This window comes from Muntiacus reevesi, chromosome 7 (genome assembly GCF_963930625.1).
Source record: "Muntiacus reevesi chromosome 7, mMunRee1.1, whole genome shotgun sequence".
In the NCBI taxonomy this organism is placed as follows: Eukaryota; Metazoa; Chordata; class Mammalia; order Artiodactyla; family Cervidae; genus Muntiacus; species Muntiacus reevesi.
In genome coordinates this window covers 36682193-36700716 of record NC_089255.1, presented here as the reverse complement: position 1 = coordinate 36700716, position 18524 = coordinate 36682193, and the positions used below count along the sequence as shown (strand labels likewise).

The 18524-nt window shown below is 42.5% G+C and overlaps 1 protein-coding gene and 1 non-coding gene across 5 annotated transcripts in view; both read right to left on the bottom strand.

The window, feature by feature from the left end:
- Positions 1 to 13851, bottom strand: part of STARD9 (StAR related lipid transfer domain containing 9) — a 121020-nt gene extending 107169 nt beyond the window's left edge. For all 4 annotated transcript variants that reach the window (XR_010663884.1, XM_065940181.1, XM_065940182.1 and 1 more), the window contains exons 1-3: positions 13731 to 13851; positions 8493 to 8562; positions 6595 to 6711 (exon numbers count right to left, since the gene is read on the bottom strand). Coding sequence is in view for 3 of the 4 variants with exons in the window: in XM_065940181.1 (XP_065796253.1) it covers positions 6595 to 6711; positions 8493 to 8562; positions 13731 to 13777 (234 nt within the window). In the remaining variant the exon portion in view is untranslated. The remainder of the gene's footprint in view (positions 1 to 6594; positions 6712 to 8492; positions 8563 to 13730) is intronic.
- LOC136172832 (U6 spliceosomal RNA) lies at positions 5520 to 5626 on the bottom strand. Its single transcript, XR_010664152.1, has one exon. It is a non-coding gene; the product is annotated as a U6 spliceosomal RNA (small nuclear RNA).
- Positions 13852 to 18524: the final 4673 nt, after the last annotated feature.

Sequence of the window (18524 nt, the reverse complement as noted above, 5' to 3'; positions counted from 1 at the left end):
TTGTCTCTCTACGCCTTTATCCTTCAAATATGTGTCTCTAGCGTTTCTTCTAACACCAAAATTCTGGAATTCTAAAGTCAAAACTATTTAGCTGGATTCAAAAACTCTGCACAAAGTACTCTTCATGTCCTAATTACAAACAGTCCTTTGCAATTTAATCCGAAATTTCTCTTTTTCCTTTTTTTTTTTTTTTTTTGGCTGTGCTGCACAGCTTGTGGAAACTCAGTTGCCTGACCAGGGATCCAACCTGTGACCTCAGCAGTGAAAGCACAGAGTACAAACCACTGAATGGCCAGGGAATTCTCTTCTATTTTCTCCTAATGGCAATGAAGACCAGCTTGTTTTAATGCTGCATAAACTTAAAATCATCATGCTCCATACTTGCAAAGCACTATTATCACCTGACTTTCCTGTCTCCAAAGCAATGTTCCTTCACTAAACAATCACACACATGGCGTGTACTACACTGACAGTAGCCTTCCTTTAATCATTTTGACAGTAGCCAGCCCTTTAATCATTTTGGGGTGTGTGGGGTTTTCCTCTGAAGCCTCTCCAGGCTCCTAACATCTTTAAACTGGAGTCCAGGACTGGAGAATATGTTCACCAAAGAACCTGTAACACAAACATACGTGCATCCATGCATGCACATCAACACACACACACACCCACTGCCCTCCATCCTGGCCCCTGCCAGGGCTCTTTGAGGGTAAGCAATGGATGGTCTTTCTGTGTTGTGTGAAGTTCAGTGTATTATCGACATGTAAACAGCAACAAACACAATCACAGTGCTACTAGAATTTCAGTTTTGAATTTGGTAGTTGTGGGGAGGAAATCTCTGCTCACTCACACAATTTTTCATGTGGAAAAGTTACAGGCATTTTAGGTATTGTGTTTTAGCCAAATAACAAAAGCACTTTGAAATAAAGATTCCCAGGAGTATAGAAGCAATTACGTCCCACAAGGGCTGGGTGGTTTTTTTGTTCGTGACTGGCTTTCTGTTGACTCAGTCTGCACTTGTTTTGACAGCCACTCACAGTCCTTGGTGGGTAAAGCTGAGCTAATGCTCTTCATGGAAATTTTTACAAACACATAATCACCCAAACACAATATGCTTGAGCAGAGGACTCCCGCTCCAACAGATGTTCCTGACCAGGAGGAAGGGAGGGAAGTTAATTTTCCAAGTGGAGCATGCTGGTCCCAGAAGTGAGCACAACAGATTCAAAAAAGAGATTTTCAAAGCTAGTTCAGCTCTTAGAAAGAAGCATGAGCCTTGCTTCTCTTGTACTGTGATAGTGATAATCACAACCCAAGCCACAGCACTCATGACCTCATTTACTCAACTTCTAGTTGCCAAGCCCTAGACTGAGCACTTCACATCATTATTTCTTTCCTCCTCACAGTGAAGTGAAGTGAAATCGCTCAGTCATGTCCAACTCTTTGCGACCCCATGGACTGTAGCCCACCAGGCTCCTCTGTCCAAGGGATTCTCGAGGCAAGAATACTGGAGTGGGTTGCCATTTCCTTCTCCACTCCAGCTAAAAAAACTAAGACTCAGACAGGTTAAGTTATCTGTCTGAAGTAAGCCAGCTAATAAGTGGCTATGCCTGAATTCAAACCCAGTTCTAACTTCAAGAGTGCTCACTCATAGTATCTGACTCTGTGACCCTGTGGACTGTAGCCCACCAGGTTACACTGTCCATGGAATTCTCCAGGCAAGAATACTGGAGTGAATTGCCATGTCCTTCTCCAATACATTGAATGGGGGTACCCAAATCTGAAGTCTGTAAATGAATTCATCCACAAGTGAGGTTATGGCAAAATCAACAAGAAGTGAATTGCCCTGATGGATAACACATTGATAGCTCAATCTCTTGGGAAATATGGCATCATCTGCATGGAGGATATGATTCATGACATCTATATGTTGGAAAATGTTTCAAAGAAGCAAGCAGCTTCCTGTAACCCTTTAAATTGTCTTCTCCAAAAAATAAAATAAAATAAAATAAATTGTCTTTTCCATGAAGAGGAATGAAGAAAAAGACCACCCATTTTGTAGAAGGTGGGGATGCTGGCAACAGGGAAGACTAGATCAACAGGCTTATTAGAAGGATGAACTAAGGTATCTACCATAATTATTTTTGCAATCTAGTCAGTTAATAAACAATGACTGCTTTCAAATTGAATAAAAAAAAGGAACGCTGATGTCCATTACCCCACGACTCTGATGTCAAATCAGATAGTATAATCCCCTGCCAATCCCCAATCACCATAACCTTTTCTCTCTCTCTTTCCATCATCCTCTCTCCTCAATTTTCCTTCTCTTCCTTTTACTATAAAACCTCTTTTTATATTTTTATAAAAGAATATGAACTTTGCATTCAGACGATCTTGCGTTCAAATCCAAGACTCATTTTCTAGTTGTGTGACTTTGGGCAGATCATGTAATCTCTTTAACCCTAAATTTCCCCAACTACAGAAAGAGGATAAAATCTTCTCCATTTCAGGTTGCTGACAGGATAGAAACAGATAATATGTAGAAAGAGAGGACCAGGTCACTAGTAGACTAAACGAGAATTGTTTAATGTTGAGAGTCAGTGAGGCTTGGTGGACACGACATACAATTTAGAGTCAGAATGTCTTGGGTTTGAATCCTTGCTTCACTCCTTATTTACTGGCTAAGTGACTCAGGCAAGTCTTGTAACCTTCCATGCCTCAGTTTCCTTATCTATAAAACAGAGTAAAAATATATGTTTGATAGACTTTGGGGAGAGAGTCTAATGAAATGATAAACATTTAGGATCTACAGGTGATTAACAAGGAAGCTGCCTCTCAGCAGAAGGAGCTGACTTGCTCTCGACAGGTTCATATTTGTTGACACCTGATCTATGTGTTGAAGTGCGTCACCATTAAGGACATAAAGCACTAAGGAATTTTAATCTTGACTTATTTTTTGAGGCTGTGACAAAGCATAAACACAATGCAATGCAAAAGTCACCAGAGTAAGCAAGGGTCTAGTCCTGCTTGGGCATTAGCTGCCTGTGTAAGCCCATGTTAGTTATACATTGTATCTGGAACATAAAAGGGTTGGCCTAGAAGATGGGCCTTGTCTGAAAACATTTTTGATTGTCATAACTGGGACTACTACCAGCATCTAGAGAATAGAGGCCAGCAACACTGCTAAAGATCCTACAGTGCCCAGGACAGATTCCTCACAACGAAGAATCACACAGCCAGAATATCAATAGTGCTGAGGTTGGGAAAGCCTGGCCTGGATGACTGCTAGGTTCCCTTCAAGCTCTAACACTCTAAAAGACCATGAGCAGGAGGCAGCACCAACACCAAACAGGTGACTTTTCATCAACATCTATCATGCAATGGTTTATGATGTTGCTCAAAATCCCCCTAAGACCAGTAGAGAAAATTTCAATGCAGATATCTGGGTATTTTGGAATCAGTGCTGTATTTCTGAGGGTGATGACAGTCCTTCCTTCAAAAAAGGAGGTACAATCCTCCAGGGACATGGTGCCTCACCCTTTGCAGTTAGAATCAATGCTTTCAAAGCCATAAGATTCCTTCGGGGCAAGAAAATTATTTACATGAATCTGAATCAAGGTCAGATTACAAACCACAGCAGAGATGAATCTCAAGTATTCAATACATCAGGCTAAGTGAAGTAAGCCAGACTCAAAAGGCTACCTACTATTATATTACACTTATATAGCATTATGAAGCAGATAAAACTGTAGAGAAGAAAACATTTCCAGGGGCTAGGTGGTTAAGGAGAACAGTTTGACTACAAAGAGACATGGAAGATTCGGGGGATGATACACTATTTTATATACTTATTGTAGTGTAAGCTGTACAATTATATGTGCTTGCCAAAACTCATAGAACTGTACACTGTATACTAAATGGTGACTTATATCAAAATTATAATTCAATAAGACTGGCCTCTTGCCACCCCTCCCCCGTCCCCCAAAATATGATCAGAAAGACAGTAGAAAGGATTGCTGTATTTTGGGAGAGGAAGAACCAGATGACATATAAATTCTTTCCTATGCCAAGCCCTATTTTATAACAATCTGCCTCTCTTAACCCTTGTAACCTCAGAGTCATACTGATTAGTGTTAAAAGTCTGGACTCCAATTTCTGTCAGAGATGAGTCCCTCCAAACAAATCAGGTGGAACTGAGTGTTGAGAACATTCTGGAAACTCTGGCCCTTCTCCAGCCTGTGACAGAGATTCCTTTTCTTCCCTCTCATATACTACCCAATGAATGCCTTAGACTTTTAGTAAACAAGCCAGAATAAGTTTTAGGAGGCACTGGTTTTATCTCTCTGCACAGGCTTCCTGTCCAAATCCCATTTGATCTTTCCACTGAATTTCAAATCAAGCAACAGAAGAGGAATCATATTTATGAATTCCCCTCCTCTATGAGATGGCTGGATGGCATCACCAACTTGATGGGCAGGAGTTTGAGTAAACTCCGGGAGTTTGTGATAGACAGGGAGGCCTGGCGTGCTGCGATTCATGGGGTCACAAAGAGTCGAACACGACTGAGCGACTGAACTGAACTGAACTGATGGGCTTCTGGTTTTCCACTAGATAATTTTTACACACTTAAGCTACATAAATACAAAATATGAGCCTCAAAACAAAATTATACCTGTACACTGTACACTAAATGGTGGTTTTTGTTTTGTTTACATATACTTCCCAGATTATCTATCAAATGTTACACAAAATAGTTAATGTTTCTTATGTACAGAACAGTCATAGGTATGCTATGGCCAAGAACAGAAGGAGCCATTGGAATGCTCACACTTTCTTCTAGAGACCACTGTCTTCGATGCCACAGATACAGTCACAATTGTGAACTGCTTTAGGAGTACCATCCTCTTATTTAAGAGTCAGTTCCTTTCCTGGCTCTTCTTGGAGGATCTCAGTGGAACAATATGAACACCAGTAAACCAGTTACCTTATACACGCTTGAGTATTGGGATAAAGTTCGAGGGTCACAAGACAAGCCTGGATCTGCAAGAGCCCTCATCCTCCAAAGGACAGAGAAGGCTTTGTCAGGGCCAGGTAATACCCACACTGCACCTGCTAAGCATTTATGGCAAATAAACTGTGACTACAAAAGTGAGGTGCTCATATCATAACAGAAGGGACCAATGAAAATAAATCCCACAGTGGTCTAGGGTCTTGTTTCCACATGGTCCCCTCAAAAGGGAAGGATGAGGAATTACACTTCCATGGTTTAGAACTATCCAATCATCTTCAGAAGTCTGCTCTAGCAGAAAAATCAGTACCAGCAGACCTCAGAGATGTTACAGGTCTGACTCCAGACCAACATAATAAAGTGAATAATTGCAACAAAGGCAGTCACATGAATTTTTTGGTTTCCAAGTGCATACCAAAGACATATTTACACATATTGCCGTCTACTAAATGCAATAGCAGTATGTTTATAAACAATGAACAAATCTTAATTAGGAAATTCTTTTTTTTTTTAGCTTAAAAATATGGAACACTTCACAAATTTGCGTGTCATCCTTGCGCAGGGGCCATGCTAATCTTCTCTGTATCGTTCCAATTTTAGTATATGTGCTGCCGAAGCGAGCACTAAAAAATTCTTTAAGACTAAAAAATGCTAACCATCATCTGAGCCTTCAGTGAGTCATAGTGGTGACATGACCAGTGATAACCATAAAAATGGAATAATAATTTAAAATTTTAAATATTATGAGAATTACCAAAATGTCACACAGAGACACGAGGTGAACAAATGCTATGAAAAATGGCACAGACAGACTTACTCGATACAGAGTTGCCACAAATAGTCAATTTGTAAATAATGCAATATCTATTAGGTGCAATAAAACCAAATGTCATAAAATGAGGTATGCCTATGCGGTCCTCTAAATCACTCAAACTTGATAACATGGTTTCTTTAGCATAATTAGGGAAAGTTTCACAAAGGACTGAAATATTTAGCAGAAAACACACTTTGGCTTTTTATTCAAAGGCATATAGACTGATAGGCAATGGTTGTTTAGGGCTCCTCCCCAAATATATCCATTTTCAATACTTTTTCCTAAGGACATATTCCTCTAGTATTCTCTTTCTCATGTAAGAAAGAACATATGAAAAGTCAAAGAAATTATTTTTCTAATTTTAGAAAGGACCCTGGTGGCTGCTAGGATAAGAGCTACTGTCTGTGGTCACAGAAGTGAATCAGGCAAGGCTTGCTGGCCATCTCAGGGACCTCTGACAGTGCTCCAACCAGGACAATGTTGCTGCTTCACAGAAACAGAAGTCCTATGAAGACCCCCTTGACCAGACCTGCTGCCTTAGTAATTTGTGGGAAAGCTAAGCAGCAGGAAGGATGACCAACAGCATTAGCCAGCAAAGGCTTAGCTCATCCTCTCAGTCCTCAGCAGATCTGCAGATAACACTTCCCAGACCAAAACATCATTAGTTTCTGACCAACCTACCATAAGTAAGAAATAGCCAGGGCCCAGATTCCACGTTAATTTCCCAATGATTATCCAGTTATAAAGACCTTGAGAAAGAGAAGGAAAATGACATTACCACATCCTGAGATGCATACTGGGGATCCTCTGGGTTGACTGACCAGTAGCAGTAATCAAAGCCAAACGCCACAACCTTCTCTCGGGAGTCGCCAAAGCCATTAGGTCGTCCGTCCACCTAAAATTAAACACAGGATCTAGTACCTGCTCTACTGTAATATCAGAATCAAAGCAGAGGCACTTGATTCCTCTGCTCGTAGATAGAGATACCTGGACTGATCATGAGAACCTTTATGATATCTACATGAAAAGGGGGAAAAAAGTAACCTTTGTCTTCATCTTGTTAGGTACAATGAAGCACCAGAGAATTAAACGTCTATCATATTATCACATATCTACATACAAACCAGCCCTGTGAGGCATAAGACCACTTGGGAGAAAAAACCTCTCCTTCCCTGGTCCTCTTCTTCTTACTATCGTTTCTTCTCTGAGTATTTCTATAGAATATACCAGTAGTGCATGAGTAATTCAGTCCCTGGGCCTGACAGGCTCTGTCAACCCAGAGCTTTCACAGAGATCCCTGGGGTATCCACCCCCAGAGAGCATGTTGGACAGAAGAGCTGGGCCCAATCCAACTGCTCCGTGTAGAAGAGGGCAGAGCCACAGCTTGGAATTGTACCAACCTCCAGGTACTGGGGAGAGTGGCATTATTCACAGAAATGCCTATCTTATTACTTAATATTTAGATTCTGGACAGGGAGAAACAATCCCTTGAACTGTGTACTAAAACCCACAGTAGAATGAGGCTGACAGGATGATAAGGAGATTCTGAGTGGATAACTGGACTCAGAAAAGAGGATAGCTGGCCAGCAAGGTGAGCAGGGGGCAGATTAGAGTGTGATCTTGGCCAGGATTTATTCTTAAGAACCAAAAATATAAGCTCTCAGAACAAAGCAGCTGAAGTGATTAGGCAACAGAGATATAAATAAGAGACAGAAGAGAATGAAAGGTCTTTTGTCCCCAGGGAGCTCCTGTTTAAAGCCTGACAGGTTTCTCTCTCAGCAGAGAGCTACTGACAAAAGGAAATGGATCACATCATGGGAGGAACACAAGAGTGGATGTGGCTGGGGGGACTGGGGTCCAGAAAACCCTCCTCCTGCAAGTCAGCTTCCTCAGCTCTCAGGAATGTCAAGTACCACCTGCAAGCTGACCACAGCGGCATTCACATGGCTGGCTTCCCTGTCCTCCACTCCTCAAGGCTCAGAAAGAAAGAAGCCCTTCTACTTCCCCTGGCCTGGGAAAAGGAAGAATGGGATGGAGGAAATAAGCCAAAGGAAGCAGTAAGGGTGGGGAAGGAAGTTGCCAGTGTCTACCCAGCTGTGACTCAAAGATCAGTCAGATCTATGGAAGAATATTTACAGCAAGACTTGGGCTAGTGCCCAACTCTCTTCTGGGATCTAAAGTCTTTACTTGGAGTCACTATGGCTAAAAATGAGTTCTGTATTAGCAGATGCATGCTAAAACCCCTGCTAATGCTTCTCGATGAAGTGATATCCAATAAGAGGATTGAGCCAAAGTCTAATAGGAGGTCAGGTGAGTTAAACATATGCACAAATTGTCCCCCAACATGATTTAAGCTGGCCATGTGTTTACTTTCAAAATCTCTACTACTAAAAAAAGAAAAAAAAATATCTACTACTGACCAGTTTCCAAAATAGCTGTACCCCATTTGGTAGAACTTGGGTTGCAATAACTACATCCCTGAAACTTCTTCCCTGTTATATTTTTATATTTGCTTTGTGGTTGGTCAAAGTTCTTCCCACAATTCCCCTTATATGCCCTTTCCTCTTCCACTCCCCCTCTCTAAATGTATTTACATACACACCTTCACCCCAGAAGTCACTGTAATTAATACTAGCTCTTCAGGGGAAAGAAAAAGGAAAACAATTTCAGGCTTACCTTTAAATTCCTGATTTTTGCCACTTTGCCATTAACTTCCACAATAATTTTTCCCCCTTCTTTGATCTCCCTAGAAGCAAGACACAAACCCAGATGAGAGGAAATGTTGTTTTTTAAAATTAATCAGAAAAAGAGCAGCTGAGACCAGCACTATTGGGACAAAATGTTTCCCTACTGCTGTCTCCACAACCGGTGTGTCTGAAGCAGTCCCCGAGCTGGCATGCTTCTCTGGATTGTCCGAATTCGGCTTGGGAACAGTGAAGAGTCACTGTTATTGGGTACCCTCTATGTGCTAAGCATTGTATTAAGTACAGTATACACTATACTTCATCCTATGCTGTCCTCTTAGCACACCCTCCTGACATAGCTTCCTAACAGATCTTTTTTTTTTTATAAATGGAAAACTAAGACTGAGAAAAATTATGTAACTTGTCCAAGGTCACAGCAGTGACAGAGCCAGAATTTAAACCGAGATCTGTCTAACCACAAAGCCATATGCCTCAGAAATCAGGCTTGAGAAACCCTGAGAGTATCCTCAGCTCAGCACACAGCATGGCATCATTTCTCATTTTCTCTGATATTTTGAGCACAGAAAATAATGAAAAAGGTTTCAGAGTCCTTTCTGTTGAGACCTGAGAACATATTTCCTAAATCCTTTACTTATATTATCTTCTTAAGTCAGAATAACACCCAAGATCCTTAAGGATCTTCCTAAATTGTAGTTATGTAGTAACACTTCTAACAACTAACCAACCCCCTAAATTCACCTTAAGGGGTTAATCCAAGTGATTCATATACCCGAAGCCCAAAATGAATGGAATACACTCCATTCTAGATATGAAATCTTTTTTCACAACATAAAGAGCTTTAGCTAAGATGCTTAAGGCCAGGGACTTCCTGGTGGTCCAGAGGTTAGGCATCTGCCTTCCAACAATGCAAGGGGATGTGGCTTCAATCCCTGGTCTGGGAAGATTCCACATGCTGTGGGGAAACTACTGAGTCCATGTGCCTCACTTAAGACCTGACACAGTCAAATAAATAAATAAATATTTTAAAATAAAGTGCTCAAGGCCAGAATATTAACAGATGGGAGTTAACTCACTGGCACTTTCTACTACAGTGAAAACTATCAATTAAATTATTCCTGGCCTGGGACCTGAAAGTTGAGAAAATATGTTCAATGTCCTTTTTATCCTCCCTCCGGTTCCCAGGATGTGGCCTTGAGGACTTGGGGAGACGGGATGGCAAGGGATACACAGTGAGACAGGGGTCTTTAGATTTAAGATTATTTTTGTAAACTAGTCAGTGTATTTGGAATAAAGTCCTAGAAAAAAATTTCCTTCTCCCAGGCGGATGGCATTCCTGTTACTTAAATTTCCTCAAGGCTCTGATGCTCTTTCTTTCACATTTCATACTAGACAGAACTTAAGGCAGTAGGGATATACTTTGTACCCCAGGATTATAAAACTTCATCCCCTGTCCCTAGCTCTCCTAAAGAAAATCTTTCAGTTTCGGTGTTAAGATAATTTTTTTTCCCTTCTGCATTTAAAAGTAGATTTTACTCTCCCTTTACCCACTATAAAGTACACAGGCTATAGTAAAATTGAGCAACCAAGAAAGTCAGGGGGAAAACTTTTGCAAATCTATTTAATCTAATTTTTTTAAGTGAGCCCTTTCTTAAGGATTCACCTAGGACTCTAGCATAAAGCAGCCAAAATAAAAAAGGGTCTTGAACTTGACCTCTTGACAAAAGGATATGACACTATAGTTGGTGAGATGCCACCCCTTCCCTACCTGGCCCACTGCCATTGGTAACCTAGTGGTTCCAAAATATTCTAAAACAAAATGAAGACAAAGTTGAGCAGAAGAGAAAGAAAGAACACCAACCTCAACAAGGCAGTTGACTGCACAGAGTTCAAAGAAGTCTGCTGTGGCTACCCACCACTTGCCTCTGGGGCCTGAATTCTACCAATAGGCATTCATTCCTTAGGGTTAAAGGTTTTGCACAGGAATAAATCCTCAGTTACAAGTTGACTCCTAGGACAGTTTCTCAAAGTGTGGTCCACAGGCTTCACTCATCAGAATTATAGGAGGTGGTGGAGTTAGTTAATTTGAATTCCTCTTAACAAGTTGTATTATAACAAGCTCCCCAGTTTAACTGTATGTATCCTATAATTTGAGAATCACTGTCTCAGGAAATAGCCAAGCCATTTCCACTTGTTATCTACTCATTTATAAAATTTAAAAAGACAGCTAAGAACAAGGAGGAATAAAAATAGCTGTTAAAAATTATATAGCTAGCATTTTATCAGACACTTAAAAGCAGCCAGGCTCTATTCTAAGTATTTTTAATGTATCCTTTCATTTAATCTTCACAAAAAACCATTGAAGTAGTTATACTATTTCACAGATTTAAAAAGAAGAGCACATAAAGGGAATATAGTTCATGATAATTACCTTTTTGCAAGGGCAGTGGAAAGTGTTCCAGAGCCTACAGTATTGGCCAATATGTTCTGTCAATGATGAATGATTTGGGACAAACAAGCGGCAGCATCTTACAATAAGACACAGATTTTCTGATTATGGGAAACAACTGTGCGGTAAAAAGGAGCACACTAAAACCATTTTCCATATTATCGTTTTACTGATGGTCTGTACTAGTACTACTAAGCAAACAGGCATTTGAGAAAGAAGTGCAATTTTTCTGTAATCTCAGGAAGGAGCAACTTAGTCTGGTGAATGGAATCTTGGCTCTATCTACTTTTAGATCTTTAACAAGACCATTTTCTCATCTGGAAAAATAAAAAATGGAAACTTGAGCTCCAAGATTTATTTCCAAGTAACACATAAGATCCAATGACTTTGTTAACTGAATCCGTGCTGATCACTTTTTTGAAGGCTGGGACAAATCACATAATCAGTTAATAGCCTATATTGAGATGAGCCTCAGTGAAGGTGGTGGAGGTTAACAAACCCTGGAATACAGTGTGGTGAGAAGAGGGGAATAGTTTGGACTTCTTAGCTGGGGTCATGCTGGGTTTATTCATCCTGGCTCCTGAATCTTTAGCAGGTTATAATCCTCTTATATCTGGGTAGCTGCAGTCTTGCCCTTCTACCCCTTGCTGCTCAAGGCTCTTAACCTGAGCTAAAAGTTAGTAAGCTTTTCAGACTTCCCTGGTGGTCAATGGTTGAGAACCTGCCTGCCAATGCAGGCGATGCAGGTTCGATTCCTGGTTCGGGAAGATTCAACAAGCCTGTGCACCACAACTACTGCACCTGCACTCTAGAGCCCATGCTCCAAAACATAACAAACCACCTCAATGAGAAACCCGCTGGCCACAACTAGAGAAAGCCCACTCACATTAGTGAAGACCCAGGACAGCCAAAATAACAATAAATAAAATTAAAAAGTTAATAAGCAAAAAAAAAAAAAAAAAGTTAATAAGCTTTTGTGCCCTTCTTTTCCCTTCACTTTTGTTTGACATGTTATTCTCTACTGTGGGTGCCAAACTCTTGTCAACACTTCATTGTAGCATGTGGGATCTAGTTCCAGACCAGGGATCGAAATCAAACCCCCTGCGTTAGGAATGCAGGGTCTTAGCCAATGGACCACAAGTGAAGTTTCCATTGTACCACTTCTGTCTTTTCCTACTTTTTTGTCCCTTTCCCTTATCACACTGCTCTCATTATTCTGTCAGCTGTATGACTTTTCAAGCCAATCACCTCCAGTCAGGACAAACATAGACTCTGCTGTGCTGTGGTGCTGTGCTTAGTCGCTCAGTGAACTCTGTCCAACTCTTTGTGTCCCCGTGGACCACAGCCCACCAGTTTTCTCTGTCCAGGGGATTCTCAAGGCAAGAATACTGGAGTGAGTTGCCATGCCCTCCTCAAGAGGATCTTCCCAACCCAAGGATCGAACCCCAGTCTCCCACATTGCAGGCAGATTCTTTACCATATGAGCCACCAAGGAAGCCCTGCTGCTGCTAGAACCGAATTTTGTTTTGAGAGACAATGTCTTTTTCTGACTGCTCTGTCCAATTTTCAAGCCATCTTGTGTCCTGGAAATTTTTTAAACCTCCCAAATATTTCCAATATGTGCCTTCAGGTCCCAAACCACATTCTGCCAGGTTTATCTCCTACCACTCACCTCCCTCCACACAGCCTCTCCTCAAAAGCCCTAAACTTGGAGACTTCCCTGGTGGTCCAGTGGTTAAGAATCTGCCTTGCAATGCAGGCGCCATGGGTTCAGTCCCTGGTCTGGGAACATCCCACATGCTGTGGGGCAAAGCCTGGGCACCACAGCTGGACAGTCCATGTGGCCAACAAAAGATCCCACATGACTCAAAGGAGATCTCTTGTGCCAAAAAAAAAAAAAAAAGCCCTAAACTTTTCTGTTTCCTAAGAGCCTAAGTCCTTCGCTGTGTTCTCACAGAATGCTCTCTACACCTTCTCCTCCACCTGTGAGCAAACTAACAACTCTTTCAAAAGCGTTTGGGCTCAAACACCAAGCCTTCTGTGAAGTCTTCCCTGACTTTCCAAACATGTGAGTGGAAAAATCAGTAAGAAGGGAAAGAAATTATGGACCCTGGGTACCTCAACAGCTGAGGAGTTGTAGGATCAGATTCCCACATGAAAAAATGGGAACTGGCTACGCTGAGGGAAGGGCTTAGAATGACTTCCCCCTACTTCACACTTCTGAAGTCGCCCACAGAACGAAACCACGATCTCTCTGAGCCTCAATTTCCCATGCCTTACAACCTGCGTTCCTCCACTTCTTCACAGAGAAACCCATGTGCACGCAGAAACTCACAATTGTCCCTCAGTCCTTACAGGTACTCCAGAGCCATCAAGAAGAGACAGTAGACTGCCGACCCCTCTCCCCACATAGAGATACTTCCCAGCCCTTCTCAGCGTATCCAGAAAGGCTCAACCTGGGCATCAAAACTTGAGCCGCACGCGGTCCCTCAAAATTCCTGCCGTGACAGGGACTCCGGGCACACGGACAGGACAGCCCACCCCGAGGCTTTCCACTAAGTGCTCCCCGCCAGGGCACTAATCGAAAACCCAACCCAAGCCAGGCCTTGTCCCGGCCAGGCCTTTACGGTTTCCGGATGCTGGCCCCTTGGGCCACTTTGTGTCTGATTTCTCCGCGCCAGACTCACTGAAGGGAGAGGCGGGGACCTCGCCTTCCTTTCAGCTCACTTGACGCCTCAGACGCCCCCTCCCGCCCAGACTCACCTCTTGCTGAGGGGCCGGACCCTCACCGCCACCCGCACGTGGGCCATCCGTCGGCCACGGCTCAAACTCCGCAGGTCTGCCCAGCTGCAGCATCCCGGGACCCAGCCGCAAGCCAAGCCAAGCCCCAGCCCAGCCCCAAAGTGGGTCCAGCCCCGCCTGCCCCACGCGCCTCACAGGACGACCCCGCCCATATGCGGGCCGACGCCTGGCCGGGGTGGTGCCTGCCGAGCCTCGGCCAATCCTGAGCTGGGTGGGCGGGAGGACGCCCCGGCGGCCCCGCCTCGCTCCGCCCAGGCGCCTCACGGGACGGCCTCTCCCAAGAGCCGGCCGGAAGCCCAGCCAGGCCTGAGGAGCCTGGACCAATCCTGAGACTCGCGGTTGGGGTGGTGTAGATCCTGGCTGGGTAAGGCTGCCTCCCGCTTGGGAGAGACTAGCTTTTGTTTTCCCAGTGTCCGAAGCACTACAAAGTCGAATAAATTCGTTAACACCAGACAGTTTACAGAGTCTTCGTTTAGAACGTTTAGTAATGTACTAAATGCTTTCTTCTCTGCGTTCGCCTGATCTGTCAATTCTGTGGTTAAATTTTAGGGGCAGAAATGAAGTGGGGAACACCGATGTTTTTGCTCTTCCCTTCTAGGGGCATTGCCTTTCCTTTAAGAGGCACTGGATTCGGAGTTTAGAGTTCACTGACCAGTTTCTCTAGATAGAGCTGGAATCTCAGCGCCACACTAACAGAGTTTGTGACCTTGTAGGGAATACCATCGGACGGAACTGGTTCATTAATTCATCCAAGAAGTAGCTGAGTACCTGCCCAGACTCAAGTGCTGTTCTCAGGCGCTGAGGATACAGTCCTAACCTTCGTGGAAATTAGAATCCACAGGGAAGGGAGGAGAGAGTAAATACGTGAATATGTAATATCCCGAATGGTGCTAAATGAAACTTTTTGGAAAAAGCTCGGTAAGGAAATTCAGTAATGGTCTCTGTGTGTATGTAGGGAGAAAGGTGCTACTTTATATAGGGTTTCAGAAACTGTATGTGTGTTGGAGGGAGGAGCACTTGCAGGTATTAGTTTATGTATTTAACAAGTATGTCCTAAGTAGTCATATATTACGATCAAGGTCATAGCAGTGAAGAAAATAGGCAAACCTCTGACCTCATGCAGCTTGGTGAGAGAAACTAATAATAAGTAAAACAATTTAAGTAAAATGTATATCAGATTAGCTAAGGAGTGAAAATAAAGCAGAAAGGGGTAGGAAGTGAGTAAGGAGGGTGTTGAAACTGTAAATAATATAGCCAGGGAAGGCCTTGAGAATGTGACACTTGGGAAAAATCTGAAGGTTGTAAAAGAAGAGTGATGCTGTTCTCTGGAAGGGCAGTTTCAGACACAGGGAACAGCCCCTGAACTTGGTAAAAACCTGGAATGTTAGAGGAACGGTAGGAAAGCCAGTGGGGATAGCATGGAGTGACAGAGGGAGAAAATCATAGAGGTAGCATGAGGCCATGGTAAAGCCTTTGGATTTTATTCTAGGTGAGCTGGAACACTACTGAACAGTGTTATGGACAAAAGTAAAATTATTCTCAACCATAAAAAAGAATGAAATAATGCCATTTTCTGCAACATGGATGGACCAAGAGATTGTCATACTGAGTGAAGTAAGTCAAACAAAGACAAATAACATATGATATCACTTATATGTGGGATCTAAAAGAATGGTACAGATGAACTTAGTTACAAAACAGAAATAGAGTTCAGTTCAGTTCAGTCGCTCAGTCATGTCCGACTCTTTGCGACCCCATGAATTGCGGCACGCCAGGCCTCCTTGTTCATCACCAACACCCAGAGTTTACTCAAACTCACGTCCATCGAGTCAGTGATGCCATCCAGCCATCTCATCCTCTGTCGTCCCCTTCTCCTCCTGCCACCAATCCTTCCCAGCATCAGGGTCTTTTCCAATGAGTCAACTCTTTGCATGAGGTGGCCAGAGAATTGGAGTTTCAGCTTCAGCATCAGTCCTTCCAATGAATAGCCAGGACTGATCTCCTTTAGGATGGACTGGTTGGATCTCCTTGCAGTCCAAGGGATTTTCAAGAGTCTTTTCCAACACCACAGTTCAAAAGCATCAATTCTTCTGTGCTCAACTTTCTTCACAGTTCAACTCTCACATCCATACATGACCACTGGAAAAACCATAGCCTTGACTAGACGGACCTTTGTTGGCAAAGTAATGTCTCTGCTTTTTAATATGCTATCTAGGTTGGTCATAACTTTCTTTCCAAGGAGTAAGTGTCTTTTAATTTCATGGCTGCAATCACCATCTGCAGTGATTTTGGAGCCCCCCAAAAATGAAGTCAGCCACTGTTTCCCCATCTATTTGCCATAAAGTGATGGGACCAGATGCCATGATGTTAGTTTTCTGAATGTTGAGCTTTAAGCCAACTTTTTCACTCTCCTCTTTCACTTTCATCAAGAGGCTTTTTAGTTCCTCTTCACTTTCTGCCATAAGAGTGGTGTCGTCTGCATATCTGAGGTGATTGATATTTTTCCCCGCAACCTTGATTCCAGCTTGTGCTTCTTCCAGCCCAGCGTTTCTCATGATGTACTCTGCATATAAGTTAAATAAGCAGGGTGACAATATACAGCCTTGACATACTCCTTTTCCTATTTGGAACAAATCTGTTGGTCCATGTCCAGTTCTAACTGTTGCTTCCTGACCTGCATATAGGTTTCTCAAGAGGCAGGTCAGGTGGTCTGGTATGCCCATCTCTTTCAGAATTTTCCACAGTTTTTCGTGATCCACACAGTCAAAGGCTTTGGCATAGTCAATAAAGCAGAAATAGATGTTTTTCTGGAACTCTCTTGCTTTTTTGATGATCCAGCAGATGTTGGCAATTTGATCTCTGGTTACTCTGCCTTTTCTAAAACCAGCTTGAACATCTGGGAGTTCACGGTTCATGTATTGCTGAAGCCTGGCTTGGAGAATTTTGAGGATTACTTTACTAGCATGTGAGATGAGTGCAATTGTGTGGTAGTTTGAGCATTCTTTGGGATTGCCTTTCTTTGAGATTGGAATGGAAGCAGCCATAGGTATACATATATCCCCTCCCTATTGAAACTCCCTCCAATCTCCCTCCTTATCCTACACCTCAAGGTTGATACAGAGCCCTTGTTTGAGTTTCCTAAGCCATACAGCAAATTCCTGTTGGCTCTCTGTTTTACATATGGTAATGTAAGTTTCCATGTTACTCTTTCCATACATCTCACCCTCTTCTACCCTCTCCCCATGTCCATATGTCTATTCTCTGTTTCTTCACTGTTGCCCTGTAAGTAAATTCTTTAGTACCATTTTTCTAGATTCCGTATACATGCATTAGAATATGGGATTTATCTTTGTCTTTCTGACTCACTTCACTCTGTATCATAGGTTCTAGGTTCATCCATCTCATTAGAACTGCCTCAACTGTGTTCCTTTTTATGGCTTAGTAATATTCCATTGTGTATATGCACCACAACTTTATCCATTCATCTGTCAATGGACATCTAGGTTGCTTCCATATTCTAGCTATTGTAAATAGTGCTGCAATGAACAATGGGATACATGTATCTCTTTCAATTCTGGTTTCCTCAGGATATATGCCTAGGAGTGGGATTGCTGGGATATACGGTGGTTTTATTCCTAGTTTTTTAAGGAATCTCCATACCATCTTCCATAGTGGCTGTATCAATTTACATTCCCACCAGCAGTATAAGAGCATTCCCTTTTCTCCACACCAGCATTTATTGTTGGTAGACATTTTGATGATGCCCATTCTGACTGGTGTGAGGTGATATCTCATTGGAGTTTTGATTTGCATTTCTCTAATAATGAGCAATGTTGAGCATCTTTTCATGTGTTTGTTAACCATATGTATGTCTTCTTTGGAGAAATGTCTGTTTAGGTCTTTTCCCCACTTTTGATTGGTTTGTTTGTTTTTCTGGCATTGAGTTCTTTGAGCTGCTTGTATATTTTGGAAATTAATCCTTTGTCAATTGTTTCATTTGTTGTTATTTTGTCTCATTCTGAGGATTGTCTTTTCACCTTGCTTACAGTTTCCTTTGCTGTGCAAAAGCTTTTAAGTTTAATCAGGTCCCACTTGTTTACTTTTGTTTTTATTTCCATTACTCTAGGAGGTGAGTCATAGAGGATCTTGCTTTAATTTATGTCATTGAGTGTTCTGCCTCTGTTTTCCTTTAAGAGTTTTATAGTTTCCGGTCTTACATTTAGGTTTTTAATCTATTTTGAGTTTATCTTCGTGTATGGTGTTAGGAAGTGTTCTAATTTCATTCTTTCACGTGTAACTGTCCAGTTTTCCCAGCACCGTTTATTGAAGAGGCTCATTGACTTTTGACTCAGCTCCAATAGCCTTTGCTGCTGCTGCTGCTGCTAAGTCACTTCAGTCGTGTCCGGCTCTGTGCGACCCCAGAGACGGCAGCCCACAAGGCTCCCCCATCCCTGGGATTCTCCAGGCAAGAACACTGGAGTGGGTTGCCATTTCCTTCTCCAATGCATGAAAGTGAAAAGTGAAAGTTAGGTTGCTCAGTCCTGTCTGACTCTTAGCAACCCCATGGACTGTAGCCTACCAGACTCCTCTGTCCATGGGATTTTCCAGGCAAGAGTACTGGAGTGGGGTGCCATTGCCTTCTCCAGTAGCCTCTGCTAGCTTCCTTTATTTCTGACATGACAGGAAGTTTCAGGTGCATCTTGAACATGTTCCAAGTGTGATATAGGCCTTTTCTTCAAGGATTTCTGCTTCCTT